At 49.2% G+C, this 14,953-nt stretch overlaps 3 protein-coding genes across 3 annotated transcripts; 1 reads left to right on the forward strand and 2 right to left on the reverse strand.

Annotated features, from left to right (window-relative positions):
* Positions 1-917: 917 nt before the first annotated feature.
* Positions 918-1,967, forward strand: B0J16DRAFT_269839 (PLC-like phosphodiesterase; the record flags this gene model as incomplete). The annotated part of the gene is made up of 1 exon (XM_046123522.1): positions 918-1,967. One exon carries the CDS (start codon positions 918-920, stop codon positions 1,965-1,967), a length of 1,050 nt encoding a protein of 349 aa, XP_045981049.1.
* An 898-nt stretch (positions 1,968-2,865) lies between these two features.
* Positions 2,866-7,187, reverse strand: B0J16DRAFT_343984 (uncharacterized protein). The gene has a single exon (XM_046128137.1). The coding sequence runs from the start codon at positions 6,753-6,755 to the stop codon at positions 3,117-3,119; it is 3,639 nt and encodes a 1,212-aa protein (XP_045981050.1). The 5' UTR covers positions 6,756-7,187; the 3' UTR covers positions 2,866-3,116.
* A 1,178-nt stretch (positions 7,188-8,365) lies between these two features.
* Positions 8,366-11,925, reverse strand: B0J16DRAFT_415801 (uncharacterized protein). Its single transcript, XM_046133547.1, has 4 exons — positions 11,377-11,925; positions 11,193-11,319; positions 9,500-11,136; positions 8,366-9,449 (listed from the first exon to the last, which is right to left on the reverse strand). Exons 1-4 carry the CDS (start codon positions 11,477-11,479, stop codon positions 8,629-8,631), a joined length of 2,688 nt encoding a protein of 895 aa, XP_045981051.1. The 5' UTR covers positions 11,480-11,925; the 3' UTR covers positions 8,366-8,628.
* Between the last annotated feature and the right edge of the window lie 3,028 nt (positions 11,926-14,953).

The raw sequence follows: 14,953 nt of genomic DNA on the forward strand, positions 1-14,953 counted from the left end.
GACCGAAGTTACCGATTAAGTTGCGAATTATACCAGTATCTGTACCTTTACCACTTGTATCATACAAGTGAACGTTTATCCATTACTCTTCTCTCTCCACAGTCGAATACCGGCTTGTGGGAGAGGTTCCATTTCGTCTTTCCTGCATCTGCAAGACATTCTCTTACACACAAGTAAGCTCTGTTGAGTGGCCTAATTGAACTTGTTGGGCCCTCCCGTGTCATCCAGACACGTCTCCCAAGCGTCATTGCTTACACACGACTTGCATTGAGTTCTAACGAACCCAAAACTAGGTCGATCTAATCGATTTGAGCAAGCGACCGAGATCCTAGTGGTAAGTAGTCGACGGGGCAGAGCCTCACAAGTCGAGTTACTGTAGGAACAAGTCGTTTCAGAACACTAGCCTTTTACCTAGTCAAGACTTGAATGAAGCTATTCCTTTTGTTTAACGTGCGATCAATCAGAGTTTTCCTGATGGATGCAGCTTACAATTTACAAGAGCTGTATACTTTTGGACTCGAATTATTGAAGGTCTAGGGTAGTAATCATGGCTGGAATGCTTTGTCATGTCTTATCTGGGGTAAAATGCTTGCTGCCTTGACTCTGTTTCAAATTGACCACTCACAACTCTCCAATCTCGCAGGTGCTATCGCTAAAGCGCTCAAGCTCCCCCCCAGTCCGCCTATGTCATATCGCCTTGGCTGAATTCCCCATGAAGCTTGCATCATCAGCCTTGTCAACATTAACATCAACACAGTTTCTTGGATATACATTCTGCATTTGATACCTGAAGTAGTGTATCAAAGTCGCGACTTGATAACTCTTTCAAGTCTTTCGCGAATATTTCGATGTGACTAGCCGACCAAAAGAACCCCTCCGGCCTCTCCGGCTTCGACCTTCGTCATCAGCCTTCAGTTATGATCGCGAAACCAGGCTTCCGCGGTCTCTCAAGCCCCGTCAACCGATCTCGACGCCTCCCAGTCACGGTTGGAGCCATCGCGTTCTTCATAATGTGTCTTTTCTATCTCTTGTTGTCAATCGCGCCCTGTGTAGTTTACGGCAACTGTTATCGCGGTTACTCCAGCGCTTACAGCTTCGATGCTGACTTGGCTTACAACCCGGCCTGGATGGCCGAGATCCCCGACGATGTGTACCTCTCGAGCCTCAGCATACCAGGAACGCACGATACTATGACCTATGAGATAGGAACAGAGGTTCTCCAATGCCAGAACTGGAATCTTACAATGCAGTTGGAGGCGGGCCTTCGCTACTTTGACATCCGCGCTCGTGTGCGCGATGATGAACTGCACATCTATCATGCCAACGGCTACACTGGTTTCAGCTTTGAGGACGTTATTGGCTACATGAACGATTTCTTGGATAGCAATCCCTCTGAGACTATCGTTATGCGCCTCAAGCAGGAAGGTGGGCGCATTGGAGACAACAACACCCTGTCGTTTGAAGATGCCTTCAACCAATACCCCCTCGGGGATCGTCTCTACAACTATAGCGCTACGGCTCCTCTACCGAAACTGGGTGATCTGCGCTCCAAGATATTCGTGCTTGAAAACTTCCCAGCCACGCGCGGAGGTCCTTATGGTCCCAAGTGGGAAGGTCCTCAGATGGTGCTGGAAGACAAGTGGATTATCCCAGACATTTATCACCTCTCTGATAAATGGACTGCAATCCGCGACGCTCTCGAGCTGGCGGCAACGGCACCTCTCGACAACCAGATCCTCTATCTCGCTCACATCTCAGCCTCTGTGGGCGTCTTGCCGATCGAAGCTGCTGCTGGGCCAATGAACCGTACCGTCACTGGGATGAACGATATGACAGGCCAATGGATCAAGGATTTCGAAGATAATCCAGACACCAGCCGCACCGGAATTGTCATCATCGACTTCCCAGGTCGGAAGTTCATTGAGGCCATCCTTCGGTGGAACAACTCATTAAAGAAACAAGCATAAGGATACCGATACCCGGGCTAGCAAGTGCAGTGCAGGAAGAAATGCGGAATTATGGTACGCGTACGAGAAGAGAAAGGCTTCAGCGGAACAGATCTTCCATCGACCAAGAAACAAGCATAGTCATAACCAGATCATCGCTCACTCTATCATCATCAAGCTTTCTCAGCTAAGACTGGCGTCTCACTTATACCCCACACCCATACGTGTACAACAAGTTAACTACCAACATCATATAATTTCCCAGCCCGTCAGCAAAGCATAGCGAATCAGAGAATCATCAAATGACTGCATGGCTTCAAATATTGCATTCTCCAAAATGAAGATTTTCCCTCTGTCCCTCCCTTTTCGCTGATCAGTTTTTATTAATTAGTGACCCCCTGCATTTTTTTACGGTACGTGGATACTGTGGCGTCCGAATGCGTTTCACCAAGTACTGGTTCATGATAAGATCGTCAGGGACAGAATCAAGGCACCGCCTAGTACATGCAAACCCAACCACAATGTATACATACGCATTCAGTACTTGGTACCCTGTTCCGATTTGTGCTTCTGTTTCGAATTTTGTCTTTTCCGGACACGGTGAGTTGAGTTGCCTTGAATGCGTTGTCCGATTGCTTGGGAAATGACATTGAGGACGTTTGGTCTTGAGATCGACATAATCTGATAGGTGGTGAGGACGTTGATAGAGTAACATAGATGATAGAACGGGCAGCTCGAATCACATGTGCATTAACGGTAATATGCTGGTCGAACTGCAGGTTTCATGTGAAAGATAATGTGCATATGCTTGTTTACAATAACGGGTGTCTAGGGTAAGTATCGAACTATTGGCAAGGGAGACGAAAAGCAACAATCATCTTGTTGCGAGTACAATCACGTTCAATCATAGAAACTTGGACAGCAAGGCCATGTTTACAGTTCCAAAACTTCATTTCATCTATTCATATGTACATCTCCCGTCAAGACATTCCTAAAACTTCCAAAAGTGCTCAAGCAATGGCCAAAACAAAAGCACATAATGTGTCCCAAATCCTACACCCAAACACCCTGCAAACCCAAATATCATTCCAAAATGCTTCTTTCGCAAAAGATTCTTCTCATGCCTCCCCCGTAGCAAATATCCAGCCCCCCTTTTGAACTAAAAACCTCCTATTGGAATCGTGTGGGACTTGGGCTGTTCTCACGACTTAGATTCTCAAAGCTATCCACCATGGCCAAGACGCGCGTCCTAGCTCGTTCTCTTGTTATCGGAACAGCCTGTGCTTCCATGAGAACACCCGAAGACCGATTTGTTGAGTGTGAGAAACGATGGTCTCGTGGAGTGAAATCGGGGAGGAGGAAATCGTCCGTTGAGTTGTTTGAGTCCTTGCGTGCGTGACGTTGGGACTGGAAGCTTGGGCGGTTGGGAGATGGCGAGGGGGAAGGAGAAGGGGATACCGAGGCTGAGCCGGGCTGGAAGAGAGGATGGGGCTGGAGGTGGGAGGGTTTTGGTTGTTGTATTGTTGATGTCGGTTGTTCTGGTGGTGGAGGTTGATGTGATAGTTTTCTCTTCGTAGGCTCTTCCCTCTCCTGTGCTTGGAGAGCCTCTTCTTCAGCAGCTCGCTTCTCCTCGGCACGCTTCTCATCAAGAAGTTGTTGCTTCTCTTCATACCGTTGCTTCTCGTTCAGTCGTTCTTCCTCCTCACCCTGCATAAGCCCTTGCTTCTCAGCCATATCGTTGTCCATTTCCTCCTTCTCCTGTCTTCGAGGCTCTTCCACAGTTCGTAGAGCGGGATGGCCATACGAAGCTTCCCTTTGCTTCTCTCTGATACTGTCGCCTCTTGATAGATCGGTCTCATCATCTGGGTCGACCAATTCAGCTGCTTGTGGTCTCATCAAGTCCTCGTCTTCACGATCACTTCCCTCTTCGTTGCCGTTAACAACGCGTAACCGTTCTCGAGGAACAGTGAACATGACCTGAACCAGTCGCTGTTCCACAGCTCTCTCAATGTCCCAGTCAGACTCAGTTCCAGGCTCTGGCCCTGCACCTCCAGACATCATAGCACCTCGAGGTATAGCGTCAAGACCCTCCCAGTCCTGACGGCCCTGCTTCCGCCTAAGAAGTTCGCCACGCAGACCGACCAGACCAGGCTCATAGTCACCGGTCACAGGCTCTTGATCAAATGAACGCCTCACGCCAGACATATCTTCGCGGGAAGATGTAGGGGTACTAACCCCTGAAAACATTCTCCTGAAAGAACCCAGCCATCCTCGACGTGGTTTTGACTTGGATGGCGAGGAAGGCTCATCGTCGTCGTATCGCTGCTGACCCCGATCCCCCATAAGGAGCGAAGGTCCTTCAGCTTGAAGAGCATGAAACGATGAGCGAGCAGTGTTATAGCTATCGGAAGACGAACTGCCAGGTTTGGGATGTTCAGCACCAGTTGCTAATAACGCAGGAGCCATGGGGTTAAGCTGTCGTGCTTTAGCCTTGATGCTCTCCGCGGCACTTCTCGCCGAATCGGACAAGTTAGATCCGCTTCGTGATTCATCATCTCGCAGAGCAGCTGAGCGATTTGAGTTATGCCGTGTTGGTGAAGTACGACCTTGGCTGTGGCCGAAGCTTCCTTGGTTCTGACTTCGACGGCTGTTCATACGCGCAACATGTCCTTCTGCACCCTCAACGTTCTGGGTGTTTTGGTGTTGGCTTCGTCGACTATTCATGCGTGCAAGGAGTCCCTCCGCAGCATCAACCTCGGTCACCCAATCTTGAACCTCAGGATCATGGCGCGGGTTTTCAGGGCTGGGTGTAGCTGATGCTCGGTTGCCTCCTCCAGGAGTAAGGCATAGAGGGTGTGGAATGCCATTTGGACCTGTAGCTGTGACAGGAGTCTGGAAAGGGTCCGAATGGACATCCGAGGTGGGTGTTGCGGCGTGATCGTATAGACCTCGGTTTGGGTAGCTCTCTTCTTCTTCGTCTTCATAAATCGGGTGAATAGGTCCTGGGAAGCTTCCCGGCCGAGGTCCTGTGGGCACATAACCTCCACGCGACGGTCTTGGCATAGATTTGTGTGGGATATGAAGTCCAGGCATGCCACCTCGAGCGCCTCTCATCGACTCATAGCCGAGTGATCGCTCTCCAGCAGAATAGGGGTCACCACGACCATACCAAGCACTGTTATCGAGTCCCCAGGGGTCGTTCTCAGTCATCTCGGGGTATTCATTGTTGTAGTAGTTGGGGTCTTGTGAAAGCGCTCGGACTGCTTCGTTTCGGTTGTTGATGTGTTTTCTGCGTCTCTTGTACCAACACAAAGCACCGATGATGATGCCGATCAAAGCAGCGATGCCAAAGCCCAAGCCAAGACCAAGACCAACACGCTTCGAGCTTGATCCCTTGTCATCATCCGTTGGAGCGTTGTTCTCCTCATTGGAGGAAGACCCAGAAGAGGGGTTCGTATAGCTAGATCCCCATGATCCAGAAGTGATGTTGTAGAAGCGCAGTGAGCCTGCTGAAGCCTGACGCTTGATGCGACTTGAAGAACCGGATGTCTCCCACCCACCGTAGACCATCAGCATATTTCCTGGCAACACTGCAGCGCCATGACCATAGATTCCGGAAAACTCGGGCTGCTTTTCCGGAATCTTCCACTGCCATCCGCTATAGATCTCGCTCATCTCGAGGATGGCAAGCTGAGGCTCTGCGGGAGTGTTGATATCACCCACCCAGCCTCCAATAACGATGATAGAGCTTCCGTCTTCGCTCAGTGTCGCAGTGTGCCCAGAACGACTGTAGACATTATCTGCAGTGCTTGTCGTGCTTTGTCGCTTCGACTGAGAGCTAGTATCCTTGACAGCAAGATCCGACTTTGGGAAACCACCATCTGGAGCTTGGATATTCACATAACTCCAGGTCTCGGCGGGTAAGTTCCACACGGCGACTGTACTCATGTTTATAAAGGCCGTCTTGGTATGTCCTCCCAACAACACATAACCCATCTGCTGCGTCACGGTGCCAGACTTATTGGTCATCGAGGGCGTCAGTCCAGTTAGTGTAAAGCCGGCAATCGGTGTTCGCGGTCCACCGCTGGATGCCACGCTCATTTTATACGACGTGTAAGTGTCTCTATCATTCGGCGCTACCCTCATCATCGTCTTGGTGTAGTTGGCATTGCTTTGCCAGTTCGCCGTAGACGACTGGGGGGTCTCACACATGCCGCCGTAGGTATATAGAGTGGGTTGGTCCATGTCGGGAGCCAGACTAGAAGAGAAAGCAACTGTACCGCCGAGAAAGTAAGGCGCACGACGCTCGTTGCCACTCTTGAGACCGCGTCGATACCAATCGCCTCCATCCTCGTAGTCAAAACTCCATACATCGCCAACACCGGTCTTGCAGTCGCCTGCATACACCAGAAGCGAGCCGTTCGCTGTTCTCGCAGCACCAAATGCTGTGCTCTTGGGCTCGTCGTCAAGAAAAGGTAATGTCGTGCTGCCAGCGGGTCGGTCGAGGCTGATGTCGTCTGCATCAACGCTGGCAGAAAAGTTGAGCGATCGAAATTCGACCTTGCCTGAGGCTGTTTGTCGGAAGACAAATGCTAGATCTGAAGCACTGCATGGTACACTGCCGTCGACACATGTGGGATCAGGCATGAGAATCTCTGTAGGAACGTATGGAAAAGATTGCCCAGCAACGGGTGATGCGAAAGGAAGAATGGCTGAGAAAAGTGATAGGAGGAGAGTCGTTGTGCTGGCCATCGTGGGCCTTTGTGGTTGCGCAGACCGGAGGCTGCTGAAGGTGAACGTTGAAGCCATTGCGAATTTTGGTTGTGCTGAGCAGGTTCGCTGCTTCAAGGCAGATGTGATTGTTGCTACCGCTTCGGAGCCTGGAAATGTCGCCAACGTATTTACTGGGCTCTCATACCATGGTCATCGCCGTGTAGCTCGAGAGCTGAAAAAAGATTCTCGTTGATGTTTCCCTACTCCCTCCCAACTTCAACTTGCCTTTGCACTGAATGTGTTTGTGTAGAGTGATCAAGCACTAGCAAGTGTCGTACGTAGTCTGCGCTCTTCGCCTGGGGAATGCAATGTCCAAGGGTCTCTGCGTAGATGTCTCGGGCCTCTATGCGACACACCTGTCCAAGCTTTCGATATTGGTTGATCTGCTAATAATGGATGCTAAATTCAGAGGGCCTCGAGAATAGGCCACTGATGGGGTCGTGTCCAGGTTTAGATTGGATGTTAAGGGAGAGCAGACAGAAGATCAGGAAGAGAGCAGTGCAATAGAGCCGCGCAAGCACAATGGAAAGAGACCAGGAAGAAGAAAGTGGTGAGTATGTACGAACAGGGATGAGTGATCTTCTTACTAGGGAAAACCTGGACTCTAAACCGTCCATCACACCACCAAGGAAAGTTTACGATTAGTCCCAACCTGTCAATAGTCGGTCCAATATCAAGATTCTATTCGCACAAGCGAGAATGACTTGCCGCTTTCTGCTGGGCCAGACTCGATAATGCGATTGTTTACCGTCGTTGGCACAGTGACGAATGGTGGGGTATCCTTGATCAGTTGAACGGGAACAAGGACAAGGACCAGGATAGGATAAGATCGGATAGGATAGGTTAGAAAACGATGAAGACTATCACATGCGGAAGACGCCACAACTAGAGAATAATGGACATCCAACTGCTGCATTGTACTGAAGAGGCAGTATGTTTTTTAATCACATCCAATCGTTGAACAATCATAAACAAAAACATCCGACCGCCTGCATACGGATTACAATGGAGGCGTTCAACGACATTAGCGGTTGAGGCTTGAACTGTGGCTGCCGCTATCCGCTTCCCGGTAAGTCCAAGTCACTTAGTTCCCTGTCAGTTAACCCAATTTCGATCAAGAAAATCCTGGCAGCCAAGGCCTGTTTACTCACCCCAACAACCGCCCTCCCTTCTCTCTCCATGATAATACTATCTAACTATCACCAAGCCCACTCCCTGAATTGTACGCTTTGTTCCATGTCTCAGGTCATCACAGATAGTCTAATCGTCTAGAAAAACTATCACAAATAACCCTACTGTTGATTACCAGGGAAAAAACGTCAAAGTGGTATCAGTGGAGAGAGAAGAAGCTGGGGCGATCGTGCTAATGTACCTAAATCTTACCGAACCCGATCAGTTGCCTAATCAACTATAGAAAAACCTTAATTGAAATCTATTGACAGAAGACAGATCGGACTGAGTCGAGACTATTGCATCAATAGACGGGATTTGCATTCTATCCCAAATGTCGGTATAGGTTTGCGATGGCTTCAGTTCCGTGACCGGCTCTTGACATGCATTTTGACATGTGAGTATCAGTAACAGCGAATTGTTCTCACTAGACAGATAGAATCATCACAATCACATTACAAATATTGCTAGCAAATCTTTGATCATGAGCATTAGGATTCATTGGTTTATAAGCTATAACTATTTGATTTAAATTTGATTTAAAACCACACAAGACGCCTCGAAGCCGATGTGTCCATAAAGCGTCGTAGCACGATCTCATAAAACATACTCTTCCACCACTATTTCTTGTTTCCAGGCTCTAGATGCCACCTCTCAACTATCTCTCACACTCTTATCAAAACGACACAGCCTGATAGCCGGCTTGTGTTTGGGTATCACACAGACAAAATCATCTCCTCTAGTAGTGAATCTTCTCGGTCCAGATAGGAGGTCGTGCTCCTTCAGTGTCCCACTCGATGTTGTTCTTGTCGTTCAATGTGCAACCCTCGTCTGAGATGGGGATCACCTTGCTCGTGTGGAACACCTCCTGCTTCGAGACACCAGCGGGATCAGCGGGAATCCACAAAATGGGAGTCTGGCTTGTGACTGAAGGTGGGAAGTAAGCATCGCGCTCAACCTCCTCAGTGTAGTCAAGTCCCATGTGGCTCTCATGGGGGACGAGCTGACGCATGGTGGCATAGTCGGCGTAGATCCAGGGCTTGAGCCACTTTGAGAAGAAGTTGCCCTTCTTCTGAACACCGGCAGTACCACCAGGCGCAAACTTGTTCATAACATTGGCCTTGCCGTTGCCAGTATGGTGATCACCATTATGGGTAGCACCATTGCCATTCTGGGCATGCCCATCCTCCAGCTCAGAGCCTTGGTTGCTTCGCTGGATCTGCTCCTCCTCGACCTCGAGAGAGCGAGGCAAGTTGGAAAGGAGAGGGCCGAGGGCCTTGGACATAGTAACATGGAACAAAACAGTGAAGATGAGGAAGATAACCATCAAAACAGCAGGACCTGCAGCCTTGGAGACAATGAACATTCCGATGAGGCAGATCTCGGCAAGATAAACACCGACGAAAAGCTGCTTCAAAGCTCGGGGGTAGATAAGACCTCGAGTGTCGATCTTGGTCTCTGTGACAAACAGGATGTTGTAACGGTAGGCAAGATAGAAGAGAGCCATACCAATGGTCGACCAGAAGAGCATAAGAGGAGCAATGACAGCGTAGACAATGCCTAGGAAAGGTTAGCAAGGGACAGTTTATATAGTTAAAGTGGTAACTTACTGATGACAGCAATGTTGGTGTAAACGGGCATCAGGCTACCCCAAGTAAGAGCACTGAGTGTGGTCCACTTGTTGTACATGGCTCGAGGGGTGCTGGCAAGGAACTTGTACAAAATGTTGAAGATGATGCAGCCGACAACCTGGGTCAGTACGCTGGTGGCGATACCAAGACCCTGAACGATGAAGTAGGAGATGTAGAAGTTGGATGCAGTAGGGATCGAGGAAGACAACATAGTAAAAACTTGGCTGGGGTCCTGGACAATCGTGACGATGGACGAAACGAAACTGTTTGCCAGAGTCTGGACGAGGAAGACCTGGAGGACGAGGAAGACGAAGTAGGTGTTTTGCGTGAAGAGCTCAGCCTGAGAGATGGAGACGCAACCGGCCTGCTTAGCACAAACACGCATGAAAATGGGCACCATAGCCATGAGGATAGCGAGAGCAACGGAAGGCAGAAGACCAGAAACGACACCAAGGATGACGCTAGGAATGCTTTCGATCCAGGTAAGACCAGGGAGAGACTTGATGGTGTTGACTTGAGCGATAACACCGACAATAGCAACGGGAATGGCCCAGAAGATGATGAGGATAGCGATGACGGCGGCGATGAGATATCGGCGAATAACGATCTGCCACCAAGAGAACTTGAGACTCTTCCAGACAACCTCGTCAGGCTTGACGCCAATATGTCGGGGTGCCATGTGGAGAGCATGGTGATGAGTAGTGGTCTGGAAAGCAGCCTGAGCATCAGATTGAGTGTAAAACTCAACGAAAACAGCAGAGTGCTTCTCGTAGTTACCAGCGAGCCAGTTGGCCTGGGCCTCATCAGCCTTGGGGATGAGTTCCTTGAGCTGCTCACGACCCCATTCGATGGTGTCAACCTTCTTGCCAATAAGTCCAAGGGGGCCAGTGCGGTGGGAAGGTCGCTTCTTCTGAGGAATCCAGCGGGCGGCAGCGTCACCAGACTCGGGGTCAGTGGGGCCAGAGTTCTGCTTCTCGGCCTCTGCACCGCCCTTCTTCATGGAGTTAATACGCTCCTTGTTGCAAAGCTTGAGCAGCTTAACCTCTGCCTTCTCGAGCTTCATGGCGACTTCATCGCGCTCCTCGACAATCTCATCGACTTCCTTGGTCTCACCAGGGATCCAAACGTTCTTGACTGAGTCGTTGAAAAGAGTGCGAATGCGAGCCTCGTCGAGATAATCCTTGGGCACGGAAGTGAAGAGAACAGTGCGAGACGAGATACGCTTGGCGTACTGGGGAGTGAGCAAGAAAGCCTGTCGCACACTGACGTAGAAGAGGCACTCGCGGAGGATAGTGTACATGACGAAGCCATAGACGATCCATGCGATGAAGCAGTGAGCGTACAGTCTGTTTCTCTGGGTGGAGTCCTCGATGTTGATGTTGCTGTAAGAGAGCAACTCAAGCTCTGTCTTTCCATTGCCGCCAGTGGCATTGACGGGGAAGAGGACAGGCCATGTGATGCAAAGACTCACAAAGCAGATGGTGCAGCAAATGCGAAGGAATCGAATGAAGAGGTAGGCATCGAGACTCTGGTGCTGTAGGGCGTAGGCATCGGGGATCTTCCAAAAGGTACCAAACCAGCCAAACCAACCATCTGGCAGCGCAGGACTTCGTTCACTGTGAGGCCGTTAGAATTGTTGTTCTTAAGGTTTAGATAACCGGTTGAAACTTACTGCTCTCGCAGAGAACCCAGATAGGTCCTAGGCGCATAGAAACGCCTATTGGATTTACGCAATATGAGGAAAATAATCATGTATGCCGCCGTCGCAACAAGGACAGGGACAAGAGTCGAGACCATGCCTGCGATATGTTAGTCGTGCGTCGCATTTTCCACAACTCGATATAAAGCCAACGTACTCGACACGGACTTGGGCTGAGGTCCTCTGGCTTCGCCCGCATTGCCCTTGGTTGTTTGAGGGTCGGGGAGGTTGTCCTCCAACCAACTGATGAATTGTCCCATGATGACGACCCGGCAGTATCTTTTTTGAACTACGTCGAGGTCGAGGCCCTGGGTATGGGCGATTAGAGATCGGTTTCGATTATTTCGATTATACGCGACGTCGATAGGTGAGATAAAATGTAGGTAGATAAAGGTGGGAAAGGGAAGCAATTAAGAAGAAATTGAGATTTGGAATTAGATTAAGGCCGACTTTGTTAGTATTCCTCCCTTCTGCTTGCGGGGCGGGTGGCAGATAGATTAAGATGAGACCCGACGGGAGGGACGAAAAGGTAGGCGCGTTCCGAAGTAGGTTGCGATTAGTGGCAGGTCCGGTGCGACAGCGAACCCAAAGCAAAAGCCCACAGACGGTAACAGTGCTTGCTTAGCTGCAACCAAACCAGTCTGGGAACGAAAAGGCTTGCGAAAATAGGACGATAAAACAAAAGAATGGACGGGGGAGGCTGGTCTAAGGTATATGTAATTAAAGTGTATTTTTTCTTGAAAGCTGGTTTTAGATTCCGTACGGTAGAGGTAACCCAGCCTTGGTACGGCACTCATGCTCAGCTTAGGTGGTCGTCAGGGGTGTAGCCAGAGGGAGTGGAGACCGCCACACAGACCACAGACCCACGGAAGCTTAGCTCTGAGATGGACCCCCCTTAATCAAGGTGAAGTCATGTCTCAGCCCATTCAGTTCCTGTGATTTTATACAAGAAGCAAAACGAGAGTGGAATTGTCTGTGAAATAGCAGCTATTGTCTCTGTCATATCTGCCCCTATCAACAAAAATAACACAATGACAAGAATTCACACTAAAGCAAGTCGGTACCTGGGTGATGCCATTCAACGTCAGTGATAATCAAGACAAGGTGCTTATGGCGACGTCACAGCATAGGCGCCAAGTCCCTGAAAGCTCTTCTGTCCATCTAGGAAACATCCGTGGAAATCCTGGTTTCGGTCTAGATCGATTCAAGCCAATCACTTCTGGTGCGCTCATCAGCGGTAATTGAATCGAATTGGGTGGGTGACCCCCCTGTAGACTAAGCCTACGCTTTCAAGCACAGCTGTCCATGGATTTACTGTACACTGCACATCAATCAGGTCAGAGCGGTATGGATGCAATCGATCCCAGGTGATAACACGGTAACGATAATTGGAAATGAAACCAGAAAACCGGTAAAGTATGCTTTTGACATGAACCGCCAAGCGAAGGGAAGAGAGAATTGGGAACGAATACTCCCAAAACAAGACCCTGTCAATCCCAAAAGGAAAAACCTCGTTACTTTAACTTTAAATTCTCAATCTTCAAATCATCAAGTTGCATGAAGTGAAAAGTGAGGGTCTGCAAATCCTTTTTCATTTCGGCTGTTGAAAGCTTGGCGACGGGACCCAGATTCTGTTACGACGTAGACGTGGACGTGGACGTGGACATCCATTGTGAATGCTGCGCTACTGTAAATAGTGTCACTCACTAAATGCGGTGCATGCCTCAGTTGAAGGACGGTCAAACGGAGACCGGACAGGGGCAGAGAGATTGAGTGGAAAAACCTCTGTGCACTGTCAGATTGCATCTCTGAAACTTGACGAGTCTAGACCAGGCCATTCACTCATTGTGGCTCTTTTAAAGTATCACGCCCTCATTCTAGGCCTTTAAACGTCTCTATCGATTCAGCTTGTGTCGTCGGTTTTACACTGATCGAAGGAGTGGCACAGCACAGCCACGGGTGCTCTCCCGTCGAACGACAGACCCGAGACCCTAGAGACGCAACATGCAGCTTGACAGGGATGCCTTTTTTCTTTTAGGGTGTGTGATGTCAGAGATGTTCTCATGCAGCCAACTTGAGTCTCCATCATTAGTGTTGATACAGTACAGTATTGATGATAGAGACTAAACTGACCATCACAAAGCACAGTCCCCAACATCAACATGTCATGACCAAATGATTGAATAAACCCCAGAACCTAGTCGGAGATCATGATCGGAATGTTAATCGTCTCCCCTTTTAGGAGGCCTGCCAAGCCTCATCTCTTGGTTTTCCCTTTGAAACCATCTAAGCTCATTCCGTGGCGCTTCACTTCAATCACTCGATCACTTCTCCCCTTCTTTTTCGGAACCTTCAGTCCCGTGCAAGACGGCACCTTTTGACGCCAATGACATCAACAGTAGCCTCTCCCCCAGTAACCACTACAGTAGCTTCATGCCGATCTGGTCTGTGAGTTAATGCTAGTTGTGACTGTCATAATAATCTGGCACCTGCACTTTGTTTATTCGCTCTTGATAATCGTATTCATGTGCTGGCTGGTCTACAGATCAAATCACAGGACGGGAGAAGAAGCTCCAGACAAACATCCCATCCATCATTTTACTAAATCTCTGCCGTGATTTAGACCATCTTTAATCCTTGTGCCTACCCAACTTTTACTCCCCTCGTCAACGCTTTGTCAATACCTGACCAACATCATGACGCTCCTAGTTTGACTGGTCTACATTGAGGCCTAAAGACTGAAGCGTTGACTGAGTGAGAGAAAGACTCTTGCTGCGTTGTGCAACCTCAGAGAACCCCCAGTCCATTCCAAAGGCTAGACCCTCTGGATCGTCCCCCAAGATGCACGCACCAGTCCGTCCTCGGCATTAGCGCCTCGAAATGATGCTGGTTCAGCTGAGATGAACTGGCGTTGAGGTCACTCTCTTACTGGCTGCGTGTTCGACCGATGCATCATGTCAAGTAACTGGACCAATGATGTATTAGCGGTGATGAATTGATTGAATTCCCACAAAAAGAGTAAAGTCTCTCTTTCACAGCGTGGCCGTTACCTGCAAACGTCGCCTAACAAAGCATGTATGGCCGGCTTCAATTAACTGAAATCTACGGCCGTTTCCATTAAACTGCGTCACAATTACAGAGACAGTCTAAATCACTACCTAGACTACCTGCCCAAGTCGATCTAGAGTCTTTGTTGCAACCGGTTTTTGTACCAGGGTAACTCTGAAACTCCGTCATGGCACAAACAGGCCTCTCAATTACACAGTCGTTCATTATTTAACTTGAAAGTAATCACGTGTGTTTTACAGCATCGGCTGTCGACTCTTAAATTTGACATCTTGTGTTTCACTTTGTGTTGGTTTGGTCAAACATTCCCGATTCTAATGGCATTGTTGCCTCTCTTTGCCCCTGTGTACGTGGCAGAGCTGAAGTCGAGGAGTAATGGACAATCGCCAAGACAAAAATGTCAAAGGCCATATGGAACTCAACTCGATGCCTCGAATATGGGTTTGTGACCTGGCCAAGATTCCCTCGATGATGCCTGCATTCCCTTGGCGAGTCTAGTCTAAGCAAGGGACTTGCACAAGACGAGGCGAGCTCTTAGCGTACACAAACTTGTGATGCCTTCTCACGTACCACGATGAAATGTTTGTGTTTTGTGAGAGATCGAAAGCAGCATTTGATTAACTGCAGCGGTTTTGAAAACGTGTTACTGCAAGGGATGGCGAGACACG

The sequence above is a fragment of the Fusarium flagelliforme genome (assembly GCF_020744385.1).
Source record: "Fusarium flagelliforme strain FIESC 12 MPI-CAGE-AA-0113 chromosome Unknown B0J16scaffold_5, whole genome shotgun sequence".
Classification (NCBI taxonomy): Eukaryota; Fungi; Ascomycota; class Sordariomycetes; order Hypocreales; family Nectriaceae; genus Fusarium; species Fusarium flagelliforme.

Coding starts and splice junctions, on each gene's coding strand:
- B0J16DRAFT_343984 (XM_046128137.1), bottom strand. CDS start 6,755: ATGGCTTCAACGTTCACCTTCAGCAGCCTCCGGTCTGCGCAACCACAA.
- B0J16DRAFT_415801 (XM_046133547.1), bottom strand. CDS start 11,479: ATGGGACAATTCATCAGTTGGTTGGAGGACAACCTCCCCGACCCTCAA. Junction 11,137..11,192: donor CTGGGTTCTCTGCGAGAGCA/GTAAGTTTCAAC, acceptor ACGGCCTCACAG/TGAACGAAGTCCTGCGCTGC. Junction 9,450..9,499: donor CACCAACATTGCTGTCATCA/GTAAGTTACCAC, acceptor AACCTTTCCTAG/GCATTGTCTACGCTGTCATT.